The sequence below is a fragment of the Pteropus medius genome, unplaced genomic scaffold, assembly GCF_902729225.1.
Source record: "Pteropus medius unplaced genomic scaffold, Ma_sr-lr_union100, whole genome shotgun sequence".
NCBI classification, from domain to species: Eukaryota; Metazoa; Chordata; class Mammalia; order Chiroptera; family Pteropodidae; genus Pteropus; species Pteropus medius.
The window spans coordinates 13,116,528-13,139,223 of record NW_024356249.1 but is presented as its reverse complement, the minus strand read 5'-3'; the positions used below and the strand labels follow the sequence as shown (position 1 = coordinate 13,139,223).

The following is a 22,696-nucleotide window of genomic DNA, read 5'->3' as shown; positions in this document are numbered from 1 at the left end:
TTATTTTTACTTTTTTAATCTGAACTTTTCTTTCTTGGCACTACTCACATTTTTGCTAAATATTTGATGGAGGAAATAATGTTTAATAGCTATGGGCACTGCCATAATGTAAACTCCAATAGAGACCGAATTATACCTAATTCATATAATGTTATGTCCCTAGAATTTAGCACAATGTCTGAAATGTAGTGTTTAACTGAATGGATAGAGTGAATGAGGGGAAAGAGAAAATGAGCAAAGTACCAAAGTGGCTTTTAGGATAGCTGGACTTGATAACTTTGGGATAGAGAAGTTTGAAGATTCAATTGTAACACCTAAATATTATAATTTGTCTAGAACATATATCACGTTTATGGCCGTAAATATGTATCTCATTTGATTAATGCCAGACTGCTAATTTTATGGTCCGAACACTGTTATAAGAAAATTATACTTTCTTACTTTTTCTTTTGCCAATGCACACAGTCTTGGTTTTCCATCTGTATTTTGTTAAACTATGTTTTCTGCACATTCTTTCAGTTTAAATATTGTTTATTCTTTCATTGAGCAAATATCTTTTGAATACCTACTTAACCAAATACCTAGGAATACCTACCTAACCAAATCAAGGTAGTATTTCAGAGATTGCTCTGAGTGTACTAGGTAAGTAGAAAGAATTATTATTTATAATTCCTGAAAGGAGAGCTTCTATTCTTAGAATTCTTATGCTAAATCAATATTCAACCAGGGTCAAATTATGTGACTTATTAAAAGTCAGTTAATGTCTCAGAGAATCAGTTCTGTGTATATAAAGAAAGATTTGGGTAATATTGGAAGACTTTGAGATCACTTTGATCTCTAAAGTAATGTAATTTCAGTTTATAATTAAGACTTATGTTGAGGGATTTCAAACTTAAAAAACTGACAATATAAGTAGCAAAGCAAAAGTAGGATTCAGTAAATAGCTTTCAATTTCATTCATTAAAAGACCAGGACAAAGAAAATATAACATATATTTTTCTACTCACCAGAAAAAGGGAACGCATGATTGTGAAATTGTAGAAACTTTTAATAAAATTTTCCTTCTTTCTTTATGAGAAGGGTTAGCCATAATCATATAAACTGGAAATACGCTGCCTAGAAAGAGAACACAGAGAGCCCAACCAACAGAAAGCAATCGAAGAATATTTTAAAATGCAAGATGAATTTAAAACATCAGGAAGAAACCTTAACCTTGGAGAACGCTCGAAGATCTGTTTTTAAAATAAGGGAGAAGGGTTAGAGAAGATTTGTTCTTGAGTAGAAGTATCTTTAATGTTTCTCAGAGGAATCAAGCTTCCAACCAAACATCTTTTCAGTTCAGGACCAGATGTGATTGTAGGGGAGAGGAAGTTGCTACACCCAATGCTAAGGAACACATAGTAAGAGAGTATGGGGCAGAGGGAGGGCAGAGACTGCCACGTAAACATCAACCATTTAGAATGTGAAAGACATTAAGACTGCACCCTTTTCTGACAAGATTTCAATGCATATTTTCCATGAGGTTTCCATGCATATATAGGAACCAAACTGGATTATTCATTTATTCGTCAACCTTTCATCAACTCCTTCTGAAGGGCTACCCATCCTCTTAGCTCATAAAACCTTTCATGATCTCTGATCTGATGTGCTCGGAACTATCATAGAACTTGACACCTACCTAACAAGTCCCACCTTATATCAAAGTTGTCGATGTATTTGTCATATTCCTTCCTTCCCATCTCATCCCTGCCTGGTTTTGTACAGTCTAACACTAAGTTCTATTTACTTTTATCTACTGCAGGTAATAGCATAGAACCTTTTCTATGCAATGTGCTCAATCAATGTTTCTTGATTTCTAGAGTTGACTACCCATTACGAGAGACACTGGGGAATCACAGTTGTCAATCTGCTCAGCAGCCAAAACCTAGTTCAGGTGTCTTTGAGAAGTTTTTCAAAGACCTATTACAGGGATCTGTAAGAAGAAAATAGTACCTTGTTCTTATTCCCCTTCAAATCTCTTAGAATACATACAATAAGAAAGGAAATCTCTTTAAAGAATAGTGTACTGGGAAAAACATATTCTGGACACTGTCATTTGGTTAATCTGGGTTTCATGTGGAAGATGAGTGGTCTGGATTAAGTATATTTAATTTTTCTTGCACTAAAGTGTAATGATTTAAATAACATCGTGTTATAACCTGGAAGAAAGAACGTGCTACTCTGTTACACTAAATACCACAGAAAATGACAAGCAGAAAATGTATAGGGCAGTTTTCAGCCAGAACACTGGGTTCTCCTACATGATTTTTCTGAAGACAGAGACATTACAAGTACACTGTTTCACTAGGTCACCGTCTCTGTCATCTGATTTAGACATGTATCCCATATGTTCTACACAACTGCTGCAAAGTAAACTCCTTAAGAAATTCAAATAATTGAAATGGAGAGGGTTAGTTTTTGTTGGCAATCTATGGAATATCAATTTAAAGGTAGCATTTGAATATTCAAGTGTTCTTATCAAGATATGTATTTTATTATTCCATTATTGTACTTTCATTCTACTTAAAGAATTTAAATTGTACAGATTTAACAAAGTTCATATTTTTTAAAGGAGAAAAATTAGAATTCAGAGTGCTTCACATAGGATTGACAATACTTTAAAGGTCAGTGTCCAGAGAAAATCAGATGACAAGTGCATTGTTTTTTTAGTCCTTGATTCTTCTCAGAATTCCTCATAGGAAAATCTGTAGCTCTACATGCTAGTTCAGAAATGAATTTAAAAAAAAAAAAAAAGATACTTTCTTCCTACTCTGCTATCTATTTATTCATATTTTTATAAATATTTGGAAGTAATTTTACATCTATATCTGAATATTAAAAATACAATGTTTTAACATACAATATAGTTTTATAAGTCATGCATATAAAATAGTACTATTAAGAAAACTTTATAATATAGTGATTGCCTGCCTTAAAGGAAAATGGAATTATCAAACAATAAGGCTGGTTTTAAATTGTGCATAGAACCAGTAATTGTGTATTTAAGGCAATTAAAGGATTTATTGAATCTTGGTTAAAAGCAGATTCACAATGAATTAAAGAATAAAGTGTAATTTATTTGGTGCTACTTTGTAAATGCTTCTTATCTACAAATCATCTCACCATATCATATACAATATACTTTCAATTACAACTCAAACATAAAATAATCTACAAAATCACATGGCTATCATCAATATACAGTGATTATATTTTTAAAAGAAAGAAAATTAGCATTTAATTAAGTCAAGGTGCAGTAACTCCAAATAAAATATTAGCACCATACCAGATAAAATGATCTAAAACTACTGACCTCCTTATACTTCTTAAATAGCTAAATATAAACATTTTTTTCAAAGCACAAATATTAATTTGCAAAGTCAGTTCTACAGTAGTTAATATTTCTTTTTTGCATTTATTTTCCAGTAAGGAAAAATACAAAGTAAAAACTTTCACAGGGTATGAAATTCAAACGAACAAATCTAACCAAATCAAATGTCCTTCAGCAATGAGTTCCAACAGAAGCAAAAGTGGACATTTCACGGCGTATGGTACTAAAAGGTGAGAGTTCCAGTTCTGTGGTGTACTCGTTGTCATTGTCGTCGCTGGTCACTGTTGAAGACTTCTGAATGCACTCATCACAGCAACAGCAGCAGCACTCCATAAAGGCCCGACTGAAGGGTTTGCACAGACAGAAAAGGAGGACTGGTGTGACACAGGACTTAAAGAACAACAGGAACTGGCTGATGATATTAAGAAGATCCATTGTCTGCTGGGAAACCCCCGTGGCCATATAGGCAGTAACAATGTTGCAGATATTTTCAGGAATAATGCAAAATCCATATAAAATGGTCAGAGCCACTACTGTGCAGTTCATCTGGCTTTCTAACTGAATCTGACGCTTATTCCCTCGGGTACAGGCCTTCTCTGCTTTGCGGATTTTCCTTGCAGTCACCAAGGAGCAGGTGATGGTGAAAAGCGTGGGCAGACAGAAGTAACAGCCGAAATACCACCAGAGCCGCGCACTGTCGTAGGTAAGGGCTAAAACATAGACGGTGTCCGGTAAGTCAGGGGAGATCTTTATAACACAGCGCTCCGCGGGAGCTCGGCCGCTGAAGCCCAAATCCTCCTTGCTCAGCTGGCGAAGGACGACTTCGGGAAGCGCCAACAGGAGAGCGCCAACCCATATGACGGCGAGTTTGGCAGTTGTCGAAGAACAGTTTTCAATCATTTCATAGTACATCTGTACGTTGGTGGCAGCACGGAAGCGATCTATACACAGAGCACACAAGGTGAAGGTCGTGACCCCCAGAGATGCGACCTGTGGGAGGAACACAGAATGCAGTTATCCTGGGTGAGCTCTGAAAAAGATCAAAACACTAGGCGATAAATAACGGATTAGAGAAAGAGTAAAGAAAAAAAAAAAGGAGAACAGTTTTCTGGAATAAAAAGACATGGGTAACTGGGTCAGTGAGTTCAGCCGAATCATTTTAAGGATGAAAACTGAAAATAAGAAAACAAAATGTAGTGGTTCTGGGTCGTGCAGTCAAAAAAATTGTACAGCTGGAAGAATCTATAAGGATAGTATTTTATTATGCATAAGAACACAGAGACTCCAAGAATTTCAGTCACCATGAAAATGCCTGCCACCTGGCCATCTAGATAGGGAATAGGATAATTGAGTGTATCCCATTTTCATTACTGAAAAAGACGGCCATGTTTCCCAGTGTGGGGGGCAGTGGCATGCCTCACACGGCACACGATCAAGAGCCGATTGTTTCCCACAAACTAGTTGATAGAGATCTCCAGTTTCTCCTAAATGCAAAATCAAGTATTTAAATATTATTTTCACATACATTTATGGAAAACAAGGAAGAGAAATTCTCCAGAGGTCAACATCAATGAGAAAACTAATTTCAAACAGGTCAGTGGCTGCCCAGCACACTCCTGTCCCACGCTGCATGTTTGCCTAGGGGCATCTGCCAATTCTGATGAGATTTTCAAGTGGGTTTTAGCCAGAGGGATGGAGCCAAGCGGCCAGGTACACAGAGGTTGAAATCAAACCAAGGATCAATATGAGTGGGAATTAAATCAAAGATCCCCTTATAAATTTGGAACACCCCAAATAGTGACATCTTTGTCAGTAGAAAGAGGAAAAGGAATCACGGGAGATAGTGGAGAAACTTGTCTGCATTTTACGATTTGGATCTGGATGGATGGGGGAGGGGAGGAGAAAAGCAAATTCTAACCAGGAGACTGAATTCACACTGGACTAAAGCCAGAATTCACACCATCTGCGAGGTTCGTGGAAACACAAAACACAGTTTTAAATTGTCTCAGGCACCTGACAGAAGCAAACACAAAACCTCTCTGGAAGAATTCACTTCAAAACTAGGCCTCAGAGAAATCTCATAGATAAAAATTTCAGGGAACATGGATTAAAAATCACAATATGCAAGAGACAATCCTCCACTATGAGCTTCTGTGCCAAAGGAAACAAATTACAGAATCAGACATAAGTACATTTATCATGAAATAAAAATGATCATCACATTTAAAGAAATATGAGATCCGAGAATGTCAAAGAAAATAAGACATATAAAAAATGAAAATATGCATAAAGGAGCCAAATAGAACATCTAAGTAAAACTTAGTTACTCAGAGTTTTTTAATCTGAAAAACCTCAGATCAGAAAACTCTGATGCTGACCACACAGAGCACTGTATTCAAAGAGGAATCGCTCTTATGTACATATGGTCCAGACATCTCACAGCGTCCGCAGGCAACATTCAACACAAGTGCACATTTATCGATATCGACTCTATGCCATGCACTCTGCTAGGTGATGCAGATATAGCAAGGAACGAGAAGCAGGTTTTCCCCTCAAGGAGGTAATAGTCAACCAAGAGGGCAGGGTGGTTCTCAAAGTCACAAAGTAAACACAGCGATCATCCAGGAGCATCAAATTTACTCAACTATTTGGGGGAAAATGGAAATGATTTAATGTTTAATAAATGGTGTCATTATTAATATATTTAAAAAAGGACAATGAATAGAAGGTAAAATATTCATGAGGATTAAGATTAAACTGGAGACCAAAAGAAAACTCCCTAGGTGGATGGGATGCTCTGGCCTGCATCTCAGGCACCTGGGTATGTGCATCACTCTCCCCTGTCAGCTAGCGAGACTGTTTAAGAAGCACAGCTATAGGTCACAGCATGGCAAAGGGGCAAGAACAAACAGCTATATATAATGAAAATGTCTAATTTTTGTACAACTCAAAGGGATCATGTTGACAAAAGAAAAACCATTTGTCATAACAATTTTAGCACTTGAAACATAAGTTGTTTACCTACTACATTCAAGCTGTCACTGTCCCCAGAATGACAGCAACTTGCCTTGTGGATTCTATGAGAGCTCCAACATCAAATATTCTCTCCTCTTCTTACACACTACACATTAGTCAGTGTTTCCTACTTCTAATATGGAAAATAAGAACATTGTATCTATGTCCTGATTAGTCTCTAATTAGAGGAGACAGTCTGAAAAAGAAATATAATTAGGGGTTAACTATATGAAAACCAAAAATGAAGAAAAAAAGTGTGGAAAACAAAAGTCTACATCGGTGTAGATCAAGAGGTCATGGTTGTGCTTAGTCACAATTCTCATTCTACAAAATCGTCAGAAAGTTTCCTATAAACACCAGTATAAGAAATGTCAATCTAATATGACTGCCAAAAAAAGTCATTTTTACATTCACTTTTTGAAAATTAACTTTCAAATTAATAAATTGTTCACCTTGATGAAAATTTATTTTGCATCTATGCTAGAGACTCAGAATAATTCTTAAAATTGAAGTCCATATTGTACAACTGTCTTAAGATAAGATTATATTTGTTTAATGTCAGTAAATGCCACACTTTGAATGGAAATCTGAGAAGTACTTGGCATTTTCTCAAGATCTACATCAAACAGAACTAAGTGGAAGTTTCGGGACTCTATAGATTTTTGAAACTTTACATTTATATATTAGTTTTTCAAATGTTTTGATTCATTTTCTATAAGAATGCAAAACAAAACAAAACAAAACATACCTCAAATTATCTAATAGACACAAATCCCCAGCAAGGCTTTCTGTGCAGTCTTCATTAAAGCAAATCTTTGCAAGTTTCTTTGTCATTACGTATCCTGAGTCAATCCACTAATACAAAGGTATGAAGATTTATATTTTCCATTCTTTCTAAATTATAAATAACATTTCAATTAAAAGGATAGCTTGATGATATAAAATACTAGAGATTCTAGGAGAGGCAGTCTCTTAGAGGCTTGGAACATCTATTTGCTTGGTAATTTTTTTACCATTATTTACAAAGAACACGCAAAGGATAGAATCCTCCCTCCTATTAATCTCCCTAATTTTAAAATTCAGATTTAAAATCTGGACCAATTGCCACAAGAGTTAGCTTTTTTATACCTAACTCCAAGTCAGTAGCATGAGAAGTATTCCAAAGCGTTTCACGGGAAGTAATAGCAAATGAATGTGGGTGGATGTGTATTAAGACGGGTGTGTTAGATTGCTACTCCATAGACATCATAAACTGTTGCATATCTACTCTTAATTAGAAGATAGTCACTGCTTCAAAAAGCAAAAAAGAGTTTCTAAGTTCTATATATTTTGTCTTACATGATAACAAAAGCCAGGACAAATTTTAAACAAGATTTACATGTGTTCCAACTTTTTGCTCAGCATTTCTTCTGCACCGTATTTTATTTGAAGGTGCTCAGTTCTTTAGTCATATTCCCCAAAGCTTTCATACTGAGTCAGAACTTCAGATACGTCTGATTTGTAATCCTCTTGATGAGTCATGGGGTGAGGAAACCTTCTCAATTTTCATACACTAATTTCAGGAAGCTCCTACATCCAGCTTCCTGTTTTCAAACTGTACTTCTCTCTGACAGTATTCACTACCATCAGGATCCAGCTGAAACAGGGTGAACTGTCCAGGAAGGTCACAAGAGCTACAGAGAGAGTTGTTAAAGATCCTCTAGGAAAACGCTGCCCCAACTGCAGAGAGCGAGTACAACGCAGTTGCCAATAGCAACCGCAGGCCAAACACTAGTCCTAGATATCTACTCCCTCCTGCTGCCACTGCCTGCAGTGTTATTACTTCAGATGTTTTTCCGTAAATTCACTTATGCACTCTATTTTATGATGTGAACGAACTAGAAAGGTACAAAGCCCCTGCTCAGCGCTTTCCCAAATTATTTACAGAAGTCTGTAAATATCTATAAAGAGTTAACTGCATACCTCAGAAATTAATCGATAAAAATCATCTGGGTAATGGATGGTAGGCTAATTTCTGCCTACTCAGATATGAAATCTATCCATGTAATTAAAATTGCTAAGTGTTGGGGTAACATGAAAAGATTTCTATCACAGTTTTTAAATATACTTGTTTACACACAGCTCATTAGAAATTCTACCAAGATGAATAGTCCAATTATATGCAATTATAAAACTGTATCATGAATGCTGGATCTTCTGCATTTAATGACCATATCTGATTACTAAAATTCAATATCACTATGAAATATGCTCTTGGGAGTAAGCTGTTAAACATTAGCTCAGATGGTTAGTTCTTTGAAGCAACATCCTAAGAGATGAAATGAGTAAGATGCAATCTCTTATTAATTAAACTGCAATGGGAGGAATAATTAACATCAACAAAAGCAGAACTGTAAACACTTTTAATAGACAAGACTATTAATTTTGAGAATCGAGCTCAGAGGAAAGCTGGGAATAGAAATTTTTAACTGTTTGGCAAAACAAGATACTAAGCTTTTGAGGGGATTGTCATCAAAATACAGAAGCAAGGGAACCAGAATTGACAACCCTAAAATCTTCCTTTCGAACAGCAGTGTTCTGCTCTGCTTCGTGTCCCACAGCAACAATGGTAAAACTCCTTCACCCCTGCCCAGGCAGCATCCCGAGCAGTGAGGCTTCCAGCAGCTGCAGGCACTGGCAGCAGTGAGTGCTTCAAGGCACCACCAGGCGACAGGAGCAGGAGATGTAGAGACCTGAGCATGTTGGTGGAGAAGCGGCAGCTGTGGGGCCATTCATTCTCTCCACTGTTCGAGTTTCTACTGCAATATAAGCTTCACGCCATGAGGAAACCTGTGCCACCACTTTGTATTGCACTAAACCCCTATTCCTGCAAAATGATACAAAGAAAGAGCATACAGATACTTTGTGAAAAAGTCATCAATGAAGATCCTGTGCGTTAGCTATTGCTCCAGAAGCTTAACAGCAGACAGACAAATAAGAAGGCATTATGAATGAGAGTAAACTCATTCAGACAACACAGATCGCATAAGGTCCAGCTCTTAACCAACTAGTGATAAGCCTCATATAAATCAGTGGTAACACTAATGGGTGAGAAAAGGGCCAATGTGCTTCCAAAAAAATTTCTTTTAGATGAAACTGAACCTTCATGCTTTATAAGCACAGCAAAGCAACTAGAATACACTGATTTTTGTGGAATGGGGAAATCTCTAACCAAAGTCATGACTACTGTCCTCTAACCTAACCTATTTTACCTCAAAAGATGTTTAAGTGCATCTGTTTTTGTGCTGTCCTTTGTATACAAGTAACTCTCAAAACAAGGGCATTATTGTTAAGAAAACCCATTCATTTGGGCCATGAATGATTATCTATTATAAGTCCGTGGTTACAGGGCTAACAATCAGTCAGGAAAAAAAAGCAGGAGGAGCACAGGGTAGAGTTTCCTTTGAAACACTAAATGGCTTGAGTTTGTGTGCTTTTGGCTTTCTCTTACACTTTCCATAATCCTCATCCTGGTGGCACTTCCCCATGAAACAGACCACTTCTCCAGGGTAAATTCCCCACAAAAGAGACACTTCTTTGAGCACCAGTGGGGACAGCATGTTTATCAAAGCCACCGTCTATGAGACTGTTGTGAATGAGATGGCCTTTAATCAAAAGGTCTTCATTTCTGAGTGCATGCAAATCACGATGCTACGGCAGTGGGCAGTGATGCACTTGGGTGTTTCTAAACCAAAACAAGGTGAGTGGGAGAGATCTGTCTCACTTCTTACAAGCATGCACACATCTCTGAAATGAAACAGAGCTTTTCACTGCCATTTTTCCACAAAGAGAAGGCTTCTTACTTTTATCGGTATCACTGGGATTTAATTTGATATATCCCATATCATAAATAACCATTTATTTCAATTATGCTGGGGCTATTTCACCTTTATGTGAATCCCAATGTCACAAGAAAAATATTTTGAAAGCATCAACTGTCATTAGTGCCCCATTGTCCATCTTCCTCTCTCTTGCTTAAGCTTGGTAACATGTTCTTACTTATTTTAAAAACAATCAAGACTATTAAAAGCTAATTTGTCATCCCAAAACTTACCTTGATTTTGTAAATCTTTCTTTACCTTTATAGTCCCACCTTGACATAAGGTTTTCTACCAGTTGTGACTTTTGAGTTCTGTAGCACAGTACATTTCTTTTGTAATAATAATAAATAAAAATCATTTTACTATAACTTGTCTAAAATGTTATACTTTAATGATAAATGTGGCAATGCTCATTAGCATAAGATTGCAAATGAAGCAAGATTCACATCATTTGTCTTAAGATGGAAAAGTCATCTATTGGAATCGCCAGGTCTTAAGAAAGTTATTTATTCCATATTTATTCTCAGTAATTAAAAATTCATTTTAAAATGTAATATTTCCCCCCAAAAGTCCACATTCCATTTTCAATTATTAGTATTATTATGATGTTTCCAATCAATCTTCAAACGACCTAGAATTTCTGTTTTTCACCTAGGGGGTTCTGATGAGTTTCCAAAGAATATTAACAAATTTTCACATATTTTTGCTGTGACCAATAATGTTGATTTGCATGATGATGAACCTATACTGAAAACAAAATTAGACTTCGCCTCATCCATTTGTGCTTGGGTAATTGTGATTCTAATGATATTGAGTCATAATGAAAAGCACATTTTTAAGACAAAATTTCTCTGCTTTTAACCAAAAGTCCCATGGTAGTCTGTTAAGGAAGTAGTACTCTTTCTCATTCAATCCTCTTACAAAAGGCAAATATCTCTAAATGTCACATTTTGCTGTGAATCAGTTAACAAGATGCTTTTCCTATATAGGAGCTATCTGATCCAAGGAGAAGACAGCCAAAGGTAGGGAGGGAGTGATGGGGAGGCAGTAAAAATGGTGGCCCGAGTACAGTCATAGACCTCATGAAAATGACTCACTCTAGGCAAGAATCAAGTCAGTGACTTTGGCCTCATTAATGCTATGAACCACTCAAGTGTGCTGACAACTGAAAACTATAATAAATTCACAAACTTAAAGTATTCTGTCTCAAGGGTAAGCCTGGTCATATCCTGTGTTTTATGGGAGTTTTATGGAATAGTATCTATACCTACATTGCAAATAGAAAGACCCTATATTTGAGGTCGCAGCAATCCCATTCTCCACTCTACCTTGAAATTGTAGATGAGATCATTCTTCTGGCACAAAGAATACCATTCTAATTAGGATACTTAAGAGTTAGCCTTGGCAACAAGGTTGAGTTAATTATGGAACCCTGGCAGGTCAATTCTTGGGAAGTAAAATGACAGGAGGAACCCTGAAGGATGGGAGCAGGTTGCAGTGCCAGAAACAAACCTTCTGCCTTCTCATTCCTCTCTCCCCACAGCCCACATCCCAGACACAGATCCCTGTGCATCCATGTGACACTGTTAAATCTATTGCATCCCACAGGAAAGAGCTATTAAAGGTGAAAACATTCCATCAAGGTCTGGGCAGTATAAAGGCAAAGGACAAGGTAGACCCTCACCTATTCAGCCTTGGGTAGATAAGCTCAGATCTATTTTGCTTCTGCAGACATATCTGCTTTTCTTTTTCACAGTTGAAGGATGCTTTGCTGACATAACCAGATACCCTGGCAGCCCTCAGGAACTCAGGATAAGTCCTCAGTCTGATTGTGTGCTTGAGAAATTAATCCAGTTCTTGGGAAAGCATTCTTTATGCTTTCCTTCCTTCACTCTGTAATAGGATCTAAAGTACCTCCCTTGACAGCCTTTCTTCCTAGGTTCTCTAAGGTCAAAGTAAATAATAGATATGTCTTTGAGATTTCCAGGAGAAAGGGACTGAATTTAATGTATGGTTATTACATTGCTAAATAAACCAATCATTTAAGTAAAATTTTAAACTTTGATTTAATTAATGTCCTTGTAACTAACAAAGAGTAACAATTCTAAAGCACAGATGGTAATCTTGTATATTTTATTCTAAATAATAATTAAATATTTAATAATATTTAGAATAATCCTGTATTGTAAAGAAAAGTTTTAGGGCTGTCCTATCTACCTAGTTATCTTGCCAATTATTCCTATGGGCCTTTTATTCCAGAAAAGATTGAAACAACAAGAAAGCAAGAATTACAAGATTTTGATGGTTATAACTTTTCACCACAAATCTAGGCCATACGGAATTTATGAATACTAACTGTAAGAATATCATTCAAAAAGATTTAGAGAGAGCACAGTTTTCACTTTAATTTCTCCTTATTTGGTCATAACCAAGTATAACTGTGAGCTGATCCATTCAATGGCCATTCCTAAATTTCCATAATGTCTTGTTTAAACCCCTAGTATAGTATTCATCACATGGTAAAACATTATTTTACCCTTCTGTAACTTGAGTATCAGTAACTCATCTATGTTATCCATCTCTGGAAACTTTTTCCCCTCTTTCCCTCCCCCTTCATTACTGTCCCTTCCTAACACTGTGTCTATCATAGAAGAAAAGCCCAATAAATGTTTGATGAATGAATGGATAGTAAATAAATGAATGAATGATGACATATATGGAAAAAGATTATAGAACATAATGAATAATTCACACTGTTCTTTAATTGGCTATTGGATACTGCTGTTTTATATGTAATCCTTAAAAGCAGAATGTCAACTAATATCTCTAGAAAGGGAAGTAAAGAAAAATCATCTTCCTATTTATATATCATTGATGATCTTTAGGTAAGGATGATATTCTTATTACCATCAATGTTTAGGAAATTATTTGAATTTCACATTTGAATATCATAAAGTTTTTATTTCTTATGTGGAACCCAAATTCAGTAAATTTCACTATACACTGTTCATAAATGGAGATATAATAAGAGCACACTCTGTAACTTTTTTTTCTGCAGGAGTTATCAGCTAAATATTTTTACTTGGGAATGTAGAAAATGATTATAAAGGAATTAGTGGGAATTCATGAAATATTTTTCAGCACCATTATCATACATTGAGTCTATTTCCTCTGAGAATATTATTAGTAACTTTCAAATTGCTCATAAAACTATATGTTTCCACTTAAAAGTCCCTTAGAATACCTAATGGCTAATCTACCACTCAAGCAAATTTACTATCTGCCATGATAAATGTGCTATTACTTGAATGTAGGGGTTCTGGAGAAATCTGTGTAGAATCTCATACCTGTGTAGTAATATCATCTCCAATTTCCAGTACCTTCCTTTTTTACTGCTCAGTGCAAACTACAGTCTCAGGCAATGAAAGAGCCATTTGCTTCACTCAGCTTAAAACCAGTATTTCCAAAACCATTGGAGAATCTGGCTCTTTTCATCACAAAAGATTCTAGATCTTTCACAAATCATTCCTAGTCCTCATGTAGGAATCTTATATCCCAGTAAAATAAGAAATACAGTTAGCGCTGGGATTATCTTAGAACTATTTGACATCTTTACTACCAAACACCATGAAGATGTGAGTTCTTTAAACTAAGGAGGAGCCTATGTTATTCAAAACCTTCAATATTAGTACAAACAGAAATAAATATTTAGCAGTAGATCTGAATCAGATAATACACTGACTCTGGTTGGCTTCCATCAAGTAATGAGCAAAGAGCTGTTCCAGTTGCCACATTCAATGCCTGAATTATTTGGCTTTAATCATATGTTAGATCCTTAAGGGTATGGTGTGGTAGTAAACTCCTCTGCCATTCTCCTACCGTAATCCACACCCAGAACTCCATTCCTCTTCTTCTCCCTCTCCTTCTCTCTCTCTTTTTCCACATACAACGATTGCTTCAAGTACAGTTTTTTTTCTGGTCACTGTCTCATAAACCAGTTTAAAATTATGTCTATTTAGGGTAGACCCATCCACCCAGATTTCTTTCTCTCCTATCCCTCTTTCCGACCATCCCATCTGCCCTTGGTCCTTATGGGACTTATCACTAGGCCACAAAGCCATCATAATCCTAGAATAGAAAGAAAGAAGTTATCAACTCCAGTGGTTCCCAGTATATGCCTACTCATAGCAATATTAAGTATGATAAAACTCTCTTTCTAGTAATAGGTCCTGGAAACTGGGTTCTCTCCTCAAGCCTTATATCAACAAATTGAAATTTAAAAAAAAAAAAGAGTCAAATGCAAATTGCTAAGAACTGTAATTTCTGCTGAAGAAATGCCTCCTATTTTTCTACACAAACTCAATCTCTCCAAAATTCTACTACCTTCTTGAGATTATGCTGATTCTCAAGTTGTAGGGGAAAAAAAACTGCAGTAGAAAGGAAAAGGCAAAAGAGAAGATGGGAGATAAAATTTGTAAAGATCAACATAAATGAATTGTGGTTACTATGGACAATAGTATAGAGATTCCTGAAAAAATTAAAAATAGAACTACCATATGATCCAGCAATTCCACTTCTGGGAAATAACCCAAAGAAAACAAAAACACTAACTTGAAAAAATATATGCACCCTCATGTTCATTGCAGCATTAATTACAATAGCCAAGATATAGAAACAACCTTGTCTATTGACAGATGAATGGATAAATTGTGATACACACACACACACACACACACACACACTGAAATATTATTCAGCCATAAAAAAAGAATGAAATCTTGTCATTTACAACAACACGGATGAACCTCAAAGGCATTATGCTAAGTGAAATAAGTCAGATGAAGACAAATAAGCATGATCTCACTTAAATGTGGAATCTAAAACAAAAACAAAAACAAAACACCAACAATAACAACAACAATAAAAACAAGCTCATAGATACAGAGAACAGACTGATGATTGCCAGAGGGCGGAGGCTGAGGTGGAAGAAATGACTGAAGGGAGTCAAAAGGTACAAACTTCCAGTTATGAAAGAAATGACTCATGGGGATATAATGTGTAGCATGATGACTACAGGTAATAATACTGGAACACAACATATTTAAAAGTTGTTAAGAAAGCAGATTTTAAAGTTCTCATCACAAAAAATGTTTTGAAACTATGTGACAGATAGTAACTAGACAGTGTGTTAATTATTTTACAGTGTATAAAATATCAAATCATTATGCTGTAGTGTTAAAACTAATATAATATTATATGTCAATTATACCTCAAGAAAAAGAAAAATAAATAAAAATTAATTGTGGATAAAAATTTTAAATAATTGATTTTTAAAAAATTCAAACATTGGAAAAGGCATAATGGATTATAATAAAAAATGGTAAATCATACATTATATATCAATAAGAGGGTGTGTGGTAAAAAAAAAAAAAAGAATAGCCAACAAATAAATATAAGAAAGTAAAGAAAAGGCAAAATCTAGATAACAAAAGGAGATAAATGTCAAATATTTTTAGAAGTCTTTTTGTCAAGAAGAAAGATTAAGAAGAAGTGGATTTTGGAAAACATTTAAACAAATGTAATATATTTGTAAAGTCCTTTGCCAATCTAAAATACTTCATTATTTCAAGAACATAAAATGTAATCTATATATCTTTATTTGATCATTAAAATAACCATATTTGGCACTTTAAAAGGTGCAGTTGTCGCAGATTATTGAAACTTTAAAAAATTTAATGAACTACCACCAACTGTGGAACTTACTGTCAATTTATGAGAAACAAGATAAAACAAGATAAACATGTGGTGCTTATTATTTTTTCCTGTCTATTGGATATGTTCTTTTAAAAGATGCCAAGGAGCAGAAATTTAAGAAAACCTCTCACTGAACCCCTTCTGCCTCACGGATGTTTGTTGAATAAGTAAACATCAGCATCAAGTGTTGGGACAGATCCTGGTTGCCACTGACTACAATGCTTGGGATGGTCATTTCTCTTCTCTGAGCCTCATCTTTAAAATCAGAGGGTTGGATTAGATTGCCATCTGGTTCTAATTTAACATGATAATTCAAAAGCTCCTGTAGTGGAGGCTGTGGTTCCCCACCCAGATTGCCTCCCCACAAAAGTCCTTCCTTCAGGAATGAAGTGCTGAGACCCCGACCACTGGGACTATTGGTAATTGACGGCTCTTAGCGGCATCCCTCTCTATGAACTGCCCTTGACCAAAGAGATCCACCCACCTCAAGTTATGCCCCCTGCCTAGGAGCCACTGGCATCCAATGACTGGTCCATTAGGGGACATAAAGTCTGAGCTCCCTTGCCTCAATTCAGGATACCCGTGCAGGGCCACCCCAGCCTTAAATTTCCCTGTGGTGTAAGCTGAGGTCTTTGTGGCATCTGCAACACAGTTCAACTTCTCCCTTTGCCCAGTCCTGCTTCTTTCATTCCTTATCAGGTGTTGAACTTGATACACATCCCAAAAAGCCTCCTACAAGCAAACCTCGACATTAGGGTCTGTATTAGGGGGGTAGGGGGAACTGCCATGGAACAAGCACTAAATCTCTGTGACATGTGAAAATAACAGTGCCTCCTGGAGGCAGAAATGCTTTATTTTGAGATTTGGACTGTACTTTTTGTTCTCATAATCAGGATTTATGCAGCTGATACTACTGTCCAATAATTATTTTCACAAAGTATGTGAAAACATTATAAAATTACTTCAGAAGAATAGAATTAGGTAGAAACGTAGAAACACATTCTACATTTTGGATTGAAGATTAAGATTTTCATTCATTACCTTTACAGTAAAAATGCATAGTATAGTCTAATTTTTCCAGAAAAAAAAAAAATGAGTGAAGCTTTTTTTCCAAACTGTTGTTTCTCTAGGAAAAATAAAGCCTGGTGCCAATTACTAAAAAAAATAGGTCTATAGAGAGGAAAAAACATAGAGAGCAAAAATAATAATAATTGTGTTAATAATAAGAGAAGTGGTAAAAACAAAACAGTCTTCCTTAAGAGAATTAAATTGGAAAATGAAATACAAATAAAATACAATATACATTTTTTTAAATCTTTAGAATTAAAAAGAAAATTAAAACCTACACAATAAATGCCATCACTCAAAAGTCACAGGTATTGTTAAAATAAGCAAAGTTTTTATATTCTTTTCTTAATTTGGATGGGATTCTTTCTTTTAATGTTTTTTTCAAGAACTTTGGTAAATTTTTTTCCTTCCCAAGGGTTTTTTTTTTTTTTCCTGAATTTTTTGTTTCATCAATAACAGTTTCTACATGTCTGGTACATTCAAGACAAGCCAATACACTCCTGTTCACTTTAGAGTTTACTTTTGTGTCTTTCTTGCATATGTCAATTTCTTCTGCATTATTCAAACGATCAGAGAAATTTTAAATTGAAATTGACTTGTAAAAGGCAACTGGTAGACGCATATTCTCTAACAAATTCAACTACCTCTTCTGCAGTTCAAAAATGAACTGTCGACCAAATAAATTAGATGTTTGAGAACTACTTGGAGCTTGGCAACAAGAGAAATCCTAGATCTTGGTAAAGTAGCAACAGCTGATTTAGCAAGCATGGAATGATTCTGCTTCTGATCCCTGCCAGGATAACAGGGTCTTATTTACTGCCTCTTGCCTTGGTTGTTCTAAGCAGGTACTGTTTTCTGTTTACTTATTCCCTAGCTTTAGGCCCTGGAACAATGTTGAACATAGTGTCACTGGCCCTGGTGCCAGACAGAATCAGGGGCTCTCGAATATTTACAGTTTCCCTTCTTCTGCTTCCATAAATGAAACAGACAGTCTGAATGGAGGAAATCAAGGGCCAGCTGGCTAAAAACACAACTGGCAACAAAGCACTTGGGCTCCTTCCAAGAGCTGGTGTTTAAAGAGAGGCCATTTAAAGAGCTAATTCCAACTACCATAATAATGGTGCAGGACACTAGGATGAAACAGTAAAATTTTACTCAGAAATATTTTTGTTTCCAAAGTTTAGAACCTCTTACATGTCCCCTCTTCTTAAGATTTTTTTTTTTGTCTTAGAATCAATCTCTTAAAATAGCCAATTCCTTTAACTTTAACGAATGACAAATATATATTATATACTTTGAGAATGGTCAATAAATTCTGTGCCTTGACGGCCAAAGTGTTATTTTTGCTTAGCCCATACATACAAATAAATAAAATTGTTAAGAAATTGAGAAGAAAAAAGAAACACGACTTAAGAATTTAGATGGAACTACATGGCAGACAGCCAAAACACTTAAAGTAACTTGGGAGGTTATTAATATATCATGAGGCCAATTGACAAAGAAAGACAGATTTCCTTTGTTAAATAAAATAAAATATTATTCCAATTTTGATATTTAAGAAAAAATGCAATAATATTCTTGCGGAGAAATCATGTTGAAGCACTAGTAATCTATTAGATAAATAATACAGGTTTTTTCCTTGCTGAGTTCTAATAATGACAACCACGGACTGGCCATTTATTAACCCTAGAATCTCTGATAGGTGCCAAATCAGAAATATATATTACACTCTATTTAGAGAGATAAATTTAAAACCGAAACAATTCTATACATTGAGATCATAATTCATTCACAACCTGGGAACAGGTGAGTTGGAAGGTGAGTGAACAAAGCTGCCCCTTCAATAGATAGACAGATAGACAAACAGACAGACAGAAGCATAAATAATTGGCAAGAGAAATAGAGGGACCCAGAGAAAAAGTGAAGGAGTTCAGAGACAGGTAGGTGCGTGGAGCAGTAGTTCTCATGCTATAAATCCCGGAAGTGAGTAAAGCCATTAGCTTGAGACCCCCTGGGAGGCGTTACCTCGAGGTAGGGCACGATCTTGCAGGAGAAGTCCTCCAGCAGCCACTTCTTCGTCAGCTCGTGAAAGATGACGAGCGGAAGGCAGAAGAAGATGATGAGAAAGTCCCAGAAGGCCAGGTTGGCCAAGAGGGAGTTGGAGATGCTCCGCATGTAGTAGTTGTGACACACGATGCACATCACCGCCAGGTTGCCAATGATGCCGATCCCAAAGATCACCACCGACAAGCACATGACCGCATAGGCTCCGTATGACTCCTGGGTCAGCGGGTAGAAGGGATTCTTAAGTCGCAAGCGCCGGTTCGTGCTATTTCCTCTGCGGGGACCCCCGCGTTCGTGAACTCCATCACCTGAGGATCCATTCTGGGCCAGCGCTCGGCCGGGGGCTGCAATCGTCCGCCCTTCGTGCCCCAATGGTCCGTTGACCGTCTTGGGTGGGGAGTTGTGGTGGGAACCCTGGAGTTTCCCGACTTTCCTCGGCCAGTAATAAAGGTCGCTGGCTCCAGGTTCAGTCCTCACACTCGGCTCCGGGCTGCGCCCGGAAATGCCAGAGCCTCTCGGATCCTTTTCTCTCTCTTCTGAGGTCTGAAAGAAGAGATGGAAGGCAGAGGGGTTTCCTCTCCCCAAAGTTCCAGGGGTCTCCTGATCCCGGGCCCCTTTCCACCTCCAAGCGCCAGGCGGCCTGGCTGGAGGTCCCGAGGGCTCAGCTGCAGACGCCTCCGCCCCTTTGCCCGCACCTGAGTCACCGCCCCGGGCCGCCGCTAGGTCCCACGAGTGCGCCGCGCGACCCGCAGCCTCCCGCTCCTCCTCCTTGAGCGCACGGGTGAGCAGGTCTTCCGCAAAATTCTCCAGTCCCCAAGCATCCTTGGTGCGACGCTGGTTCAGTGCAGGTGAACAGCTTTCCCCCAGACAAGTTCCGTTCCTGGGCGCAGGGACGGACCCGAGGGCAGGAGAGGCAGAAACATTGAGCAGGAGCAGAAGCAGCAGCCGCGAGATGCAGGCGAGAGGCGCTCCTGGGGCCCGCATGGCTCGGTGAGGGCGCACCCGGTAGCCGCGGCTCCTACTTAGGACCAACACCTGCTGCCTAAGTTGCTGCTGAGGGTTAGACACATGTCGCACACTCACCCCCGCCGGGGCAGCTGGGTTCGGGAGATTACGGGGAGGTGGGGGGATGGGTCTTGGGGTCACAACCCTCCTGCTTTACAATCCTTCCTCGTTTGACGTCCCGTGCATTTCTCAGCCAAATCCAACCCGACCGCTGCGTATCCCCAAGGTACAGAGAGGGACTCGCTGCTCCCGGTGGCTGACCTTGAAAAGTTGCAACCAACACCTGACTGTTGATTAATGTTGCGACTGGGAGAAGCCCGGACGAAGCCCCACGCTCCTCCCTGCCTTTGGGTGATTGCCTTCTTGGTAACGGTTGCTCTGCCTATTTACATCCTTTCGATATTGCTTTATCCAGTAGCGAGCCGAGGTCGCTAAGGGGAAAGAAAAACAAATTCCCCTCCTCCGGATGACTAGTAGCTGCAAGCCTGCTCCCCGCTCGCTGGAAACAGGTTGCAAACAGCCAGACGCAGCGCAGATGCGCCCAGAAAACTCTTGCTCCCCTCACCCCAGCGACTAGCGAGGCTACTGCTGCCCAGGAGAAGCGGGGTTCGAAACCCGAGGCCACTGTCAAAGTTGCTTCTCCTCGCGCTCAAAGTTGACCAGGGGGCGGCGCGGGCTTCGGGGCGGCGTGTCCTCGCCGAGAAGGGACTCGGTGGTGGGGGTGGGGAGGGCGGGCGGTGCTCCTCGGTAGACAGTGCCGGCGGCCGCAGGAGCTTGTTGCTGCGACAGCGGGAGCAGCCTGGGCGGAGAGTGTGGTGCCTGGAACCGCCGCGAGCGAGGCGGTGCATGGCCGGGGAGGGGGAGGTGACCCGGCCTCTCCCCGCCGCTCCAGCCGCTGCGCGCGCGGGCGACACCGAGCGCTCCGCTCCTCGCCTCCTCTGCCTCCTCCGAGAGATGCTGGTTTGTGGGGAGACGGGATCCCCTGGTGGTTTACGACTCACTAATCCCACACACGTTTCATTCAAGCCCGTTGTAGCGGCTTTCACTCCTGGGAACTGGAAGCCGGGCAGGAACAAGGGCGGAGGCGCGGAGCCTGCGCGGCTCGAGGCTAGGGATTGGCGGGACACGTTAATTCCCCAGATGTCGGAACCGGCCGGACAGGTCCCGGAGCCCGGAGAAGAAGGAGGAGGAGAGAGACCCGAGTGATCTCTTCCAATCCGCTGCGGCGGTGCGCATGCCCAGGCCTCGGGCCCCAGGGAGTAGAAAGGTGAGGCGCTCACTTCCTCACGTACTTTCAAGAGCTGAGACTAGAGAGAAAGGGAGATCTGAGGTTTCAACCAGAGAGAAATGAGAAGTTCGAGGAATAGGATGCAAAATGAGAATGCTCAGTATATACCATTACCTTTAAAACTGAGTTAGGCAGCACCCTACCAGGGGTTACTTAGAACCATCTAGAGCACAATGAAAGTAGCTTTATTTGATAAAGTAGTGGGAAATGACTGGGGTGTGGGTGGGGGGATATTAACTTAAATAGAACTCCCAGCATGACTGACCATGCCTTTCCAACGTTTATGCTAAACCCTACACCCCTGCCACAGTTGTCAGGATATAGCTTTTAGACAAATATCAGACAAATTAAGGGAGAAAATGATAGTGAAAGATATAAGCACATTTTGAAATGAAACAACAACAACAACAACATCGAAGGAGACAGGATAAAATACAATGAAAAATATGATACCAATTATAGTAGATAGAATAATGGCCCTCCAAAAGATATCCACATTATAATTTCTAATACCTGTGAAAATGGCAAAAGGACCTTTGCAGATGTGGTTCAGTGAAAATTTTTGAGATGGGGAGACTATCAAGGATTATCCAGGTGGGTGCATCGAAATCACAAAAGTCCTTACAAGAAGGAGGCAGGAAGGCTAGAGTGAAATGGGGCCACGAGCCAAGTAATGCTGGCAATCTATAGAAGCTGAAAAGGGCCAGGAAAAGGCCCTCCTTGCTCATTTTAGATTTCTGACCTCCAGAACCATAAGATAATAAATTTGTGTTGTTCAAATACACTAAGTTTGTGGTGATTTGTTACAGTAGCAGTAGTAAACCAATATACCAATTAATCTGAAAATGTAGACAACAGAAACAATTTTATAGAAAAATATAAACTACCAAAAATAGCTCAAGAAGAAAATTAAAAAAAAAACTTAATAGAACAGTAATATTAAAGAAATCAAATTATTCCTCATGACCTACCCATAAGAGAGCAAATTAACAAATCCAAGGGAATAAATCTAAGGGAATAAATATATATTTATACAAAATATTTGATAGTTACCCAATTCATTTCATGAAGCCAGGATAAACTTAATAACAAAATCAGACAATGACAGAAAAGAAAAAAATATGTAGGTTAATAGTACTTATTCACTTATACATTAATTCATTTATATACACTAACTTTTTACATTAAATGCATTAATTTCTTAAGAAATTGTTTGCCAAAGTTATTTAGGGCAGAGTAGTGAACAAAATACATGTCTGCTCTCACAGAATT

General features: G+C 38.4%; 1 protein-coding gene across 1 annotated transcript; it reads right to left on the bottom strand.

The window, feature by feature from the left end:
• Nucleotides 1–3,095: 3,095 nt before the first annotated feature.
• GPR37 (G protein-coupled receptor 37) lies at nt 3,096–20,753 on the bottom strand. Its single transcript, XM_039860671.1, has 2 exons — nt 19,093–20,753; nt 3,096–4,360 (listed from the first exon to the last, which is right to left on the bottom strand). Exons 1-2 carry the CDS (start codon nt 20,113–20,115, stop codon nt 3,542–3,544), a joined length of 1,842 nt encoding a protein of 613 aa, XP_039716605.1. The 5' UTR covers nt 20,116–20,753; the 3' UTR covers nt 3,096–3,541.
• Between the last annotated feature and the right edge of the window lie 1,943 nt (nt 20,754–22,696).